This window comes from Capricornis sumatraensis, chromosome 7 (assembly GCF_032405125.1).
Source record: "Capricornis sumatraensis isolate serow.1 chromosome 7, serow.2, whole genome shotgun sequence".
Taxonomy (NCBI): domain Eukaryota; kingdom Metazoa; phylum Chordata; class Mammalia; order Artiodactyla; family Bovidae; genus Capricornis; species Capricornis sumatraensis.
In genome coordinates this window covers 86,529,006-86,543,829 of record NC_091075.1, presented here as the reverse complement: position 1 = coordinate 86,543,829, position 14,824 = coordinate 86,529,006, and the positions used below count along the sequence as shown (strand labels likewise).

Here is a 14,824-nt window from a genome sequence, read left to right as displayed (position 1 = left end):
CATGACTTAAGCACCTCTGGAAGGCTGTACCTACTAATACTACCACCTTTAAGGGTTAGGGATTTCAACTGTAAATCTGGGGAGTACACATTCAGACCATTGCATGAAATAACCACATTTTCATAGAACCTTTCATCTTCCCTGTGTTCCTAGATAAGATGGTGTGCAGGCAATGGTGGGTTCTGAATGCATACATAGAGAAAAGAGTTGATGGGTCACGACTGGAAGTTTCGAACTATAGCTTCTGTTTGGCGAGGGACTGGTGAACTATACCTTTATTTCTGGTGTGGCAAATCACAATATCAGTGGCTTTGTCAGAATTGTTAGGGTTCTCCACACAGTTCTGGTTCAAAGAAATAGGTTGGACAGTCCAAGAAGTTGTTTTTTAAACCAACCCACTGAATACTGCAGTTACTGAAAATTACCTCCAAAATGTATATATTTTTTTCTTATCTTTCCTTAATTTTTGATGATTTTGTTCCTTTTGCCTTTGAGTAATACCATAAGCTCAAATTTTTCATCTTCAGTCTTGGGATAATAACATCTAATAACAGAGAGATAATAACAGAGTTTTTAAAATTAGGGCAAGTATATGTAACACTATGTACAGGGTCTAGATCATAACTAGTAGATATTATTTTTATTATTATTACCTTCATATTTATTTTTAGAGGAAATTGGGAGAGGAGGCATTAGACTCTACTGATGTGGCACCATATTAATGGAGAAACTCTACATGACAGAATTATGATAAATTTATATGTATGACTTCGCAACTATTTTTTAATCTGTTTCTGAATAAAACCTCTTTTTTAAAAAGTACATTGTTAATAAAAATATAAACATTGATAATTAGAAGGCACATTAATAAAGTATACTAATGCACTTTCAGGTATTATTTAGGGTTGAAGTCTAATCAACTGAGAATTTGTTATCAGGGAATCAGAATATGTTTTAAAACACAGACTTTTTAAATTTTAGAAAAGATAGTCATTAATATTTAAGATGGTTAAAATTCAGGGCTTTTCAAAGACAATGTACAGATTTATGTTAAGGCAGAATCATGGCTGACATTCAGTCTCAGTAGTAAGGATATAACTTTCAACATAGATCCTTCTAGACCACCTAACCTGCCTCTTGAGAAATCTGTGTGCAGGTCAGGAAGCAACAGTTAGAACTGGGCATGGGACAACCGACTGGTTCCAAATAGGAAAAGGAGTATGTCAAGGCTGTATATTGTCACCCTGCTTATTTAACTTATATGCAGAGTACATCATAAGAAACCCTGTGCTGAAAGAAACACAAGCTGGAATCAAGATTGCCCGGAAAAATATCAATAACCTCAGATATGCAGATGACACCACCCTTATGGCAGAAAGTGAAGAAGAGCTAAAAAGCCTCTTGATGAGAGTGAAAGAGGAGAGTGAAAAAGTTGGCTTAAAGCTCAACATTCAGAAAACGAAGATCATGGCATCTGGTCCCATCACTTCATGGGAAATAGATGGGAAAACAGTGGAAACAGTGTCAGACTTTATTTTGGGGGGCTCCAAAATCACTGCAGATGGTGACTGCAGCCATGAAATTAAAAGACGCTTACTCCTTGGAAGAAAAGTTATGACCAACCTCGATAGTATATTCAAAAGCAGAGACATTACTTTGCCGACTAAGATCCATCTAGTCAAGGCTATGGTTTTTCCTGTGGTCATGTATGGATGTGAGAGTTGGACTGTGAAGAAGGCTGAGTGCTGAAGAATTGATGTGTTTGAACTGTGGTGTTGGAGAAGACTCCTGAGGGTCCCTTGGACTGCAGGGAGATCCAACCAGTCCATTCTGAATGAGATCAGCCCTGGGATTTCTTTGGAAGGAATGACACTAAAGCTGAAACTCCAGTATTTTGGCCACCTCATGAGAAGAATTGACTCATTGGAAAAGACTGATGCTGGGAGGGATTGGGGGCAGGAGAAGGGGATGACCGAGGATGAGATGGCTGGATGGGATCACGGACTCGATGGACGTGAGTCTGAGTGAACTCCGGGAGATGGTGATGAACAGGGAGGCCTGGTGTGCTGCGATTCATGGGGTCGCAAAGAGTCGGAAATGACTGAGCGACTGAACCGAAATGAACTGAATCCTTCCAATATCCAACTCTGTCTCTTGCCAGCTGTGTTACCTTCAGTAATTTATGTTCTTTTTCCTGGGCTGAGTTTTCTCATTTAAAAAGTGTTTTGCTACACATGTATTGAAAACTCTCAGCAGAGGATCTACACATTTTTATGCTCTTAAATTGTCTATCTACTTATCTATTTATTCATCTGTATATGCTCTGTACAGAAGCAGAAATTCATTCTGGTTTGGATGCCTTGAAATGTTGGTAAATATTTCTTTTGAACCCCTCTGGGAATAGTAGCACCCCCTAGAGAATAACCCCAGAGACTGAGTGCTAGAAATGGGTTAAAGAGCAACAGGTTCAATGGACCCTCTAAGCATCTGCACCCAATGCAAATCAAGATGTGCTTTTTCCCCCTCATTTTCATGAAAGCAAGGTAACACTTGTTTCTGTGACAGGCTGTGGAATAAGGATGACACCTTCATACATGCCATTACCAGCATTTGCATCTACTGAAAGAATTGTCCAAGGAAGTGAAGCAGCTCTGGAAGGGGAGTGGCCATGGCAGGCCAGCCTCCAGCTCATAGGGGCTGGCCATCAGTGTGGAGCCAGCCTCATCAGTAACACATGGCTGCTCACGGCAGCTCACTGCTTCCGCAGGTAAGTTTATTAGAGCTCTTGTGAGTCTTGCTTACTCAGTTATTAATTACCATCAATTTAGTGCCTGGGAAGAGTTTAATCTCACCAAATTATCCTCTACTCCACTCTGGATGCACGCCATCCCCTAAATGCATTATGGCTGCTCCATGCCCCAATTGAACTCATCCCCTCACCCTTCTCTCAATATATATCATGTTTGGTTTGGTGAAAACCAAACCAATGAGCCATTCTTGTGGCTCATACCATCTGTTTTCTTGTATGTAGCATCATGAAACTATGCGATCTTTATCTACTACATCAGAAATTATTTTAAAGACTATTATACATGTACAAATTTAAACTCTTCTGCATATTTAAGGAAAATTCAGCCACTTTCACTTTTAAAAAATTATTTCATCTATCCTCCAACTATCAACATCCACCACCACTTATAGGAAAAAAAAAAAAATCAAAGGTATCATTTTTGAAGGTCTCCCTTCCAATTCTGGAGAAGGAAATGGCAGCCAACTCCAGTATTCTTGCCTGGAGAATCCCAGGGATGGAGGAGCCTGGTGGGCTGCCATCTATGGGGTTGCACGGAGTTGGACACGACTGAAGCAACTAAAAAGCAACAGCTTCCAATTATCCAAGAACCATGTGGGCTGGTAAAGAATCCACCTGCAATGCAGGAGACCTGCGTTCAATCCCTGAGTTGGGAAGATCCACTGGAGAATGGAAAGGCTACCCACTCCAGTATTCTGGCCTGGAAAATTCCATGGACTGTATAGTCCATGGGGTCACAAAGAGTCCGACATGACTTAGCCACTTTCACTTCATTTCATGTTGGCTTTTCTGGACTAGAGAGGTGTGTGGATGGTGGGAGAGATCTACCAACCTATATCACTGCCCTCACGGTGTGGAAGATGGGTTATATAAACCTTAAAAGAGCTCTCTGTTGGGCTTTCACAGTTGTAACCCTTAACACTCAGTTATATCACTTCACATACACAGACATGCACAGGCACGCTATTGCCCAAGATCAGGGACACACTATCTTCTTTCCCTGAGGTTTCAACATCAGGGTACAGAGAGTTTTTCCTTTTAAACCCTCAAAAAACAAAAGTTCTGAAAAAAGTCCTGGCCAACGACACTGTTCACACACCCTTTCAGAAGAAACTATCCCTGGTGAGTCTAGGTGGTGCTTGATCATCCTTCTAAGGGTAACACCCAAATTGTTCTAAGATGCCTACACCTTTATTTGTGGAGTTAGATGTGTAGTGAGAATGACTTAATGGATTTAAGGTGATTGTCACTGTCTCATGAAAAAAGAGAAAAAGGATGCACACATACGTATTTACAACCTCAGTAATATCATCACACTTAGGTAAACTTGAGTCTCACTAATTTTTCAAGGCTTTATGATTTTTTCATGCTCATATAGTCCTCCATTCTTCATACATTTAAAAAATTTATAACTGATATTTGCTTACATAAATTAAAAAGAAATAAGCTCAGAATGTAAAGTCTTTAACTATTTAGTGAAGAATATAAGCTATATAGACTGAGATACATGTTCTAGCAGGTCCACTGCCATTTCTGTGTGGGCAGACATATAAAGGGACTGGCCATTGAGTTTGATAAAACAGAGATAACTGGTGATCTTGATAAAATAAATTGTGAAGATGTGATAGGGGTGAGAATGAATTCAAGAGAGAAAAGAAAGATAAGGATTGGATGTAGTGAGTTTAGACCCCACTTTCAAGGAGTTTTTAAATGAATGGGAGCAGAGAAATTTGATATTCTGGGGTGGCTGTGGATTCTAAGGAGGAATTTTTTTTTTAATATGAGAAATGTGATAGTATATTTTATGCCAATAATAATAAAGAGTTTGAAATGATAATGATCCTGGAGAGAAAGGGATCAATTTTGCATGTGATATAATTTCATATAACTGCATAATGAAGTGCACTATTGTGAAGGAAAAATAAGGGTACTTTGAAGACAATATCACAATTGTCCAAATACTTTTAAAACTTTTATGTTTTTTCCTACAGAAATACTATATTTTAAAAATCATATTTAAGACAAATGTTAGCACCTTTATGCCCATGAAAAATGATCCCAGTCTTTGTGAAACAAGTGTATATAGGGAAAAGTTCTTGACAGGATATCATGAGACCTGGGCCATCTGTCTCTGACACTAACCAGCTGAATATATTATGTACCTGGCCGAGTCATTTAATTTCTGAATCTCAGTGTTCTTATCTGTAGAGCATGCTGAACTGTGCCTATTACTTGAGTCTCCCTTTCTGGTTTTTCATGCATGCATGAAGGTATTTCTGTTTTGTCTACTCAGTTGGTTTACAAGATCCTTAAGGACTGAAGTAACATAAGTCTTTGTAGCTTCCAGAATTCTAGTTTTCAGATGAATGCTTCATCCTTAAGATTTCTGCTTTGAATTAAACCTTCCTTTAAAGTGTAAATAAGTAGAGCAGCTGAGAGAGGAGATCCCTGCATATCCCAATTCCTTGGCCCCTAGGCTCTGCCTGCTCATCCCTGGGGCAGTACAGAGTACTTTGCAAACCACTGATCTTTCAGGTTTTGCATTACAGTTAAAACTTTATGATTCACCAACACAGTAATCCTGCATGAACAGGGAAATTCCCTTTTTGAATTCTCTTATGTGTAATTTCCTTTTACATAATTTTCCTTTACATAGAGAATTCAAGTTTCTATATATTTTTGTCATTCTTGAAAGTGCTGGTTAGACAAAGAGGAAACTGAGGTTTATGGTAGAACAGGGAGTAAAGAGATGATAGAAGGATGCAAAATTTGTTTGTAGTGTAATCTCATAGTAGAGAAAAGCATCTGTGTTAAGGGAAAGCCTTAACAGTAAGGGGGACTGACCAGGGCAGATGAAAGGGTAGTGGGAGCTCTAACAGCACAATAATGAGTTAAGGCTGCTTTTAGCCCTTGAGTATTGGGGCAGGGTATGGGCACTGGGTGGAGAAATAATCCTGTATACACATGAGGGTTTGTGAAGAAGACAAATTACACTTTGTCTCAAAGATCAAGGTAAGACTCAAAAACAAGAGTCAACAGGTTAAATCATAAAATAAGAATAGAGAGAATGTCTCATACAGAAGGAAATAACTCTTAGGGTGATAATGTCCAAAACAGGTCAAAATTAATTTCTATACACTTCATTGAAATTAGAGAAAAAATCAAATTTGAAGAGTTCCTAATGAACAAAACTGTTAATTTAATTTAACATTAAAATATTTAATTAAGATGGTAGAATTAAAATGTTATAAACTAATTGTATACTACCCATTATTATTATTCCAACTGCAGCATGGAATTCCACTTAGCTATTGTATTCTTTTAAATTTTAGAGCTTGTGAAATATTTTAAGAGCTTTCCTACTCTCACTTGTATCATCAGTATTTTAACCTCTTTTTTTTTTACATAAGGCCACCAATTGCAAATTCTCTCGCTATAGGAATGCTTCAGGGACATAATTCCAATAGTTGTGAAGAATACTGTCTCAATAGTTTTTAAAGGATACAGTTAAGTCTCACTAATATTATTCTTTATTTTTATGCAGAAATAAAGACCCAAATAGATGGATCGTTACTTTTGGTATAACTATAACACCACCCACAGTGAAACGAAGTTTGAGGAAAATTATCATTCATGAAAATTACCATAAAGAAACAAATGAAAATGACATTGCTTTGGCTCAGCTTGCTACCCGAGTTGAGTTTTCAAATGTAGTTCAGAGAGTTTGCCTCCCAGATTCATCCTTAAAGTTGCGACCTAAAACAGGTGTGTTTGTCACAGGATTTGGATCCATTGTAGATGATGGTGAGTTGTTCAGTGTAATTTACTTAGTACAGATTTATCTTGGGATCTAATGTGCCATCTAGGAGGTACCTCTTTAGACTCTTCATTAAAATGTTCATGCTTCTAATGTGTATGGGATTCCGTGGTGGCTCAGATGGTAAAGAATCTGCCTGCAGTGCAGTAGAGCCAGATTCAATCCCTGGGTCAGGAAGATTCCATGGAGAAGGAAAGTATGGCTCTGAGAAGAACAAGGTGCTATGTGTTAAAGTAAAAAAAACTAAAAGGAATCATATACCCATCCTTGAGGAGTTCACAATTATTTGGAACAGTCGTGAGGAAGAGGAGAGTTCTATAACATGGATAAGATGAACAGACTGTTCTGGTTACACTAAGAAGGAACAAAATGCTATGGGAGTACAGGGGAGTAAATTACTACGAGCTGTATATTCGCCAGATGTAAACACTCCTGGCTAGTGTATACTTCATATGCTTTTTTTTGTTGTTGTTAAAATTCTTCCTAATTTTAATGAGGATATACTATGGTCATAAATATAGAAGTGGTTTGTGAATGTTTTGAGACTAACTTGTGCAGTATTTTTTCCTCCTAACCACTGGCCTTCTTCTCTGCTGGTGTCATATTGTTGATATATCTTCAGCATTTGCTTTGTTTCTCATGCTTTGAGACATTCTGAAATAACACTGTATAGCATAGAGCAGGGCAAACAGACCTGTGCAGTTTGTATCCTGGTTTATACTTGAGTAGATTTTGCAAAATCAATGAACTTCTCTGAGCCTCAGCTTCCTTATGTGGAAAATCATGAAAAAAGTGATATACATACAATATTGTGTGTAGTTTTGAGAGTTCAAAGAACTTTTGAAGGTCCACAAATGCAAGAGTTGGACATGACAGCAACTAAACCACCAACGCCACATATATGTGTACTGTTTCCTTGTATGTAGACATTTATACCACAGAAAATAAAATTAGGCAATCATTAATAATGAAAACTCTAATGCTTTTACTCCTAAGAATATACAATTCATGTGTCTTCTGAGTCTTAGATATAGCTGTGTTCAAAGAACATGTTTTTTGTTTTTTCATTTGTTTGTGTAATAGGACCAACACAAAATAAACTACGGCAAGCCAGGGTAGAAACCATAAGCACTGAGGTGTGTAACAGAAAGGATGTATATGATGGCATGATAACTTCAGGAATGTTGTGTGCCGGATTCATGGAAGGAAAAGTAGATGCATGTAAGGTAAGTTCAAAGACAAGGTCAACACTTTAAAAGGAAAGTTTCCATTAATGATTTCTAATTTGGGCCTATATGTTTAAAGAAAAACATAACATGAATTTTATCAAAGAATCAGTTTATCTAAATAACCAATGATAATAAAAATTATTATATTGAGTGTTTATTATGCAAAAACAATGCTAAACACTTTCTATACATTATTTCATTTAATATAATGAGATTGACATAGTTCAGTTCAGTCACTCAGTCGTGTCCAACTCTTTACAACTCCATGGACTGCAGCACGCCAGGCCTCGCTGTCCACCACCAACTCCCAGAGCTTGCTCAAACTCATGTCCATTGAGTCGGTGATGGCATCCAACCATCTCATCTTCTCGTCCCCTTCTCCTCCTGCCTTGAATCTTTCCCAGTATCTCTTTTCCTATGAGTCACTTCTTTGCATCAAGTGGCCGAAGTATTGGAGCTTCAGCTTCAATCAGTCCTTCCAATGAATATTCAGGACTGTTTTCCTTTAGGATGAATGGGTTGGATTTCCTTGCAGTCCAAGGGACTCTCAAGAGTCTTCTCCAACACCACATTTTAAAAGAATCAATTCTTCAATGCTCAGCTTTCTTTATAGTCCAACTCTCACAACCATACATGACTACTGGAAAAACCATAGCCTTGACTAGACTGACATTTGTTGGCAAAGCAATGTCTCTGCTTTTCAATATGCAGTCTAGGTTAGTCATGGGCTTTCCTGGTGGCTCAGAGGTTAAAGCGTCTACCTCCAATGTGGGAGACCTGGGTTCGATCCCTGGGTCGGGAAGATCCCCTGGAGAAGGAAATGGCAACCCACTCCAGTATTCTTGCCTGGAGAATCCCATGGACAGAGGAGCCTGGTAGGCTACAGTCCACGGGGTCGCAAAGAGTCGGACACGACTGAGCTACTTCACCTCATTTCACCTAGGTTAGTCATAATTTTTCTTCCAAGGAGCAAGTCACCATCTGCAATGATTTTGGAGCCCCCCAAAATAAAGTCTGTCAATGTTTCCACTGTTTCCCCATCTATTTGCCATGAAGTGATAGGACCAGATGCCATGATCTTAGTTTTCTGAATGTTGAGTTTTAAGCCAACTTTTTCACTCTCCTCTTTCACTTTCATCAAGAGGCTCTTTAGTTCTTCACTTTCTGCCCTAAGAGTGGTGTCATCTGCATATCTGAGATTATTGATACATCTCTTGGCAATCTTGATTCCAGCTTGTGCTTCATTCAGCCCAGTGTTTTTCATGATGTACTCTGCATATAAATTAAATAAGCAGGGTGACAATATACAGCCTTGATGTACTCCTTTTCCGATTTGGAACCAGTCTGTTGTTCTATGTCCAGTTCTAACTGTTGCTTCCTGACCTGCATACAGATTTCTCAAGAGGCAGATCAAGTGGTCTGGTATTCCCATCTCTTTCAGAATTTTCCAGTTTCTTGTGATCCCCATAGTCAGAGGTTTTGGCATAGTCAATAAAGCAGAAGTAGATGTTTTTCTGGAACTCTCTTGCTTTTTCTATGATCCAATGGATGTTGGCAATTTGATCTCTGGTTCCTCTTCCTTTTCTAAAACCAGCTTGAACATCTGGAAGTTCACAGTTCACATACTGTTGAAGCCTGGCTTGGAGAATTTTGAGCATTATGTTACTAGCATATAAGATGAGCGCAATTGTGTGGTAGTTTGAACATTCTTTGGCATTGCCTTTCTTTGGGACTGGGATGCACATTGACCTTTCCCAGTCCTGTGGCCACTGCTGAGTTTTCCAAATTTGCTGGCATATTGAGTGCAGCACTTTCACAGCGTCATCTTTTAGGATTTGAAATATCTCAACTGGAATTCCATCACCTCCACTAGCTCTGTTCGTAGTGATGTTTCCTAAGGAAGGCCCACTTGACTCTGTATTCCAAAATGTCTGACTCTAGGTGAGTGATCACACCATCGTGGTTATCTGGATCCTGAAGATCATTTTTGTACAGTTCTTTTGTGTATTCTTGCCACCTCTTCTTAATATCTTCTGCTTCTTTTAGGTCCATACCATTTCTGTCCTTTATTGTGTCCATCTTTGTGTGGTACTATTGACATAGTACCATGATGTAGTACTATTTATAAATTAGAAAATTAGTCTATTGCTCCAGTTTCTGGGTCAGTCAACCTCTTATGCTCTATTGTTATTTTCTTAAACAAATTTGTAGTCAAAAGGCAGAGAAATCTCTCCTCTGAAAAGCACTTTATTCAGCTGTATCGTCTCTCATTTATCTTGTTTTTTTCTCCCTACCTCCTAATCTCTCTACTTTGTTCCACTCATTCTTTCATGCCATTGACGCCTAAAATAGATTCCACCTTCATCCTAACTTCTGCAATATTGTCATCAATTCATTTAAATACTGGATCCTTAGTTCATAGATCTCAACTTCCAGGGACCTTAACTCCTCCTCAGTCACCTATTCCTAGGGCCACACCTTGAACCTTGTCATCAAAACCTGTTGCATCTCCAATGACACTAAATTCCCAAATCTTCCTATTTAACAACTATCCTCAGTCCTTTCTGCCTGATTTTCAACTACTTCTGTTTCTTTGGTCACTCTGTTATAATCCAACCTACCAATCCTGACTGCCCAACATACACAACTTACACACATATTCTTTGTGTCTCTTCTCTGTTTTATTTTAATTTCTAGCTCTTACACCATTCAATGCACAATATATTTTATTTAACTGTCTCACTACCCTAGAAAGTGAATTCTGTGAAGGCACCTATTTTAGAGCATCTTTTTTATTTATCTGTTTCATGAATACCTCAATCAGTCTTGGCACAAATATTTGTTGGCTGAATACCACCCTTCTTCAGTTTCACAGAGTCTTGTAGAGCACAGCTTCTCTGCTGCTTCACAGTCCATTAATTCTTTCCTTTCTTCCACTGTTCACTTGTCCAATTTAGATTTCACTGTGATCCTTTTTTAAACATTTTTGCTTATACCCCAAATCCACTTGATGTTCTCTCTTCCTAGTGTTTATGTCTGACAAGTTCCAAACCTGGAAGAACTCAGTTATTCAGACTCTCCCTCTCTGCCTGCTTCTGGGAAATCATATGCTCCTGAAAAAAATACAACAGATCACATGGCTCCAGTATGTGTTCCACATAACAAAGCTGACAACCTTACTATTTTTGTTGCTTTTTCCTAAATCTACCTTTTGCTGAATTCTCCCACCATTCTCTACTTTTCTTAACTTCCAGTTTTTCCTGCTCATTTAATCTCGACTGATGATTCTGTTCTGAATTTTCAAAAACAAATAAATAAATAAATAAAAGCCATGGTAGGGAATTTCCCCACCTTCCTAGCATCAAACATTGCAGATCTGCCTTTATCTGGACCCTTTTCATCCACCTTCAGCTTAGGTCACTGCAGAGAAGTTGCTCCTTCACTAAGAATAGCCCCTTCCCCACTGTTCAGATGCCTCCTCTTATTGACCTTTTGGGGAAGTTTACACTAGCAACTGGGCTTCCCAGGTGGCACTAGTGGTAAAGAACCCACCTGCCAATGCAGGAGACGTAAGAGACGAGGGTTTGATCCCCAGGAAGACCCCCTGGAGAAGGAAATGTCAACCCAGTCCAGTATTCTTACCTGGAGAATTCCATGGACAGAGAAGCCTAGCAGGCTACAATCCATGGGTCACAAACAGTTGGACACAACTGAGGTGACTTAGCATGCATATATTAGCAATTACAGTCTCTCTCCTTCCAGAGTCAACATTTCTCTTGTAACTAAATTCTCTATTCAGATCTCTCAAGTCACGGAGAAAAAAAAGAAAAGCAATTTTTTTTTTTTGACCCATAATGCCTTCAGCTAGCCTCTCATTTTATCTCTTTACCATCAAATATTTGAGAAAATGTTTATTGTCGCAATTTTTTCATCTCTCACTAACTCCTCAAACTGTTTCAATATGGTTCCTGCCTTATCGTTTCATCAAAATCTCTCTTCCTAATGTTTTCAATGAATCACTAACGACCATCAACAACTTGAGGGGGTCTTTTTTTCCTCTTAGCAGTATTTAATAGTGCTTACCACTCCCTCTTTACTGAAATATTGTCTTCTCTTGGCTTGTAATAATTTTCATTTTGCATCTCTGTCTGCTCCTTCTCTATCTCCTTTTTCAGTGTCCTTCTCTTAATCCCACCCTTTACATGTTAATTTATGCCTGTTTATCTTTTCACTTGATACTTTCTCCCCAGAGAATCTAATTCTCTTTCATAGCTTCAATTATCATTATTTTTTTTGCAGATGCTACATAAAATTTTACTTTTAGCCCCATCCTCTCTTTTGATCTCCAGATTTATCTATTCTATTCCTACTCGGCAGCTCCAGTTGGATATTTCAAAGGCACTTCAAATTCAAATGTTGTACCCGATTCTGCTCTGATTCTTCTCCCCAACTAATCTTCTTTCTGTGTTTTGTATTTCTGCAAATGGTATTCCCTTTCATTCTGTTAGATACGCCAAAGGCTAGAAACCATTGTAATTTCTCTTTTCCCATATTCAAATCCACCTAATCCCAAGGATTTTACTTCCTTAAATCTCTCTCCACCATCTTTTGCCTTTCTATCCTCTCTCAACCTCTCCTCCTCTTCCTGTCCCTTGACACCCTCCCATACACATTAACTATCTAGTTTATCTCTTTGTATTCATTCTTATGATCCTGTAGTGCATTAGTCGAATGAATTTCAGTATGGTTTCTAACAGGATGCAATCTGATCATGTTAACACCCTCCTTAAAACACTTAAATCTTCAATGTTTTACCTTTATTTTTCTCTTATGATAAAAACTTCTTTAAAAGACCCATAGGACTTTATATAGAATAGTCTCTCTTTACTGCTATGGCCTCATTCTGTACCACTTGCCCACTTGCTGTCCTCTCTCCGGTCTCCTATTTCTACAAGCCTTTGCATATGCCAGGCTGCTTCATGCCACAGAGCATTTGTCATGCTTCCCTCTGTCTAAAACGCATTTCATTCACGCCTTGCTTTTCACGATTTACTCCTCTTCCTTCAGCTATTAGATTGATTACATTTCACCAAGGGAAATATCCCTAACCTCCCTGACTAGTCAAATCCTCCTATTGTATGTCTCCATAGCACTCAGAACAGTTGTCATTTGCATATTTGTAGGCTTATTTCATATTGTTTTTTTCTTATCCTATATGTGAAGCTCTATGAGCATAGGGACAGTTCATTTTTGGTCATTGTTAATCCTCAATGCCCATCAAAATGCCTGAGACATGTAGCGAAGTGTTAGGTCATTCAATTGTGTCCAACTCTGCAACCCCATGTGCTGTAGCCCCCCAGGCTCCTCTGTCCATGGAGTTCTCCAGGCAAGAATACTGGATTGGGTAGCCACTCCCTTCTCCAGGGGATACTCCTGACCCAGGCATCCTCAATACCCAGGGGTCTCCTGCATTGCAGGCAGATTCTTTACCATCTGAGCCACCAAGGAAGCCCTGTGACATATAGTAGGAACTCAATAAATAGTTGATAAAAGAAAAAACAAATGAAGCAAGTGGGAGAGGCACCGAGAATTTATCCTGTGTATCTTACCTAAGATCGCACAACAAGTAATTAATAGAGCTGGACCTGAAATGGGCAGTTCAACTACTGAGACCACAATTTTAACCTCGATACTTGCATCTATTTATTTGCATAATCTTCTCTGATCCAAAAGAGATTTAAGAAGGCTTATATAAAATTCAGAAAGCAAACATAAGATAGAAATAGGTAAGTGAAAGAAAGGAAAGCCAGAGTAGGTTCATAAAATACAATCAAGAGCTAACATACTCAGAAGAGATCACAGAAAATTGCTGCTGCTGCTAAGTTGCTTCAGTTGTGTCTGACTCTGTGCGACACAGACGGCAGCCCACCAGGCTCCTCTGTCCCTGGGATTCTCCAGGCAAGAATACTGGAGTGGGCTGCCATTTCCTTCTCCAATGCATGCATGCATGCTAAGTCGTTTCAGTCGTGTCTGACCCTGTGCGACCCTATGGACAGCAGCCCGCCAGGCTCCACCGTCCACAGGATTCTGTAGGCAATAATACTGGAGTGGGTTGCCATTTCCTTCAATGTACAAATACCAACCTCATATTAAATATTTTAGATAAATGCTTACTAAATCATGCTTACAGTGTCTAATAAAACTAGCAAAAAATATATGTATGCTGAAGCATAAATAATGTAGCCATTCCATATAAATTAGTATTGGTCTTTCTAGAAAATAATGTATTTAATAATTTAGCACAAAATTTTAACTCAGTCAAGAGAACCATCATATAATCTGTCTTTAATCTAGTTGCATGTTCTACGTAACTGTTTCCATTTTTCCTCTGGAAGAAAGATGATTGCAGTGATTGTCCTACTGAATTAGAGTTAACAGTCTCAATTTTTTTTTCTCTAGGGAGATTCTGGTGGACCTCTGGTTTATGAAAATCATGAAATCTGGTACCTTGTTGGTATAGTAAGTTGGGGACAATCATGTGCTCTTCCCAAAAAACCTGGGGTCTACACAAGAGTGTCTCAGTATCGAGACTGGATTGCCTCCAAGACTGGTATCTAGTGTGAACTGATCCTGAATTTTATACATCGCACATAGAGCTAAAACTCCCACATATTATGTACTATTTATATTCTTGTGATTTGGATCAGTTCTTTTGCTGAATGTCAAGAAGTCCTTCACAGGCAGAGCAATCTAATATCATGAGGTGAACTTTGTGTATATGGGACAGAAATCTTTCTCTACCCTAAGAGAAAAAGATACAGCAAATGACAGGTAGCACCAACTCCTCACTCACATGGGAAATTGTGATCCTACTAATCAGATGAATATTTACATATACTTTCCTTCCATTGAAGATGGGAACATCATTTTCCAGAGGATATGAAGGGGCTTCCAGGGCTGCCAGGGCTG

At 38.8% G+C, this 14,824-nt stretch overlaps 1 protein-coding gene across 1 annotated transcript in view; it reads left to right on the top strand.

Annotated features, from left to right (window-relative positions):
- LOC138081835 (transmembrane protease serine 11F-like) overlaps nt 1–14,473 on the top strand; it is a 139,737-nt gene extending 125,264 nt beyond the window's left edge. Inside the window, exons 11-14 of the mRNA XM_068974955.1 lie at nt 2,566–2,767; nt 6,354–6,613; nt 7,710–7,852; nt 14,315–14,473. Of these exons, the coding sequence (XP_068831056.1) occupies nt 2,566–2,767; nt 6,354–6,613; nt 7,710–7,852; nt 14,315–14,473 (764 nt within the window). The remainder of the gene's footprint in view (nt 1–2,565; nt 2,768–6,353; nt 6,614–7,709; nt 7,853–14,314) is intronic.
- The last annotated feature ends 351 nt before the right edge of the window (nt 14,474–14,824 follow it).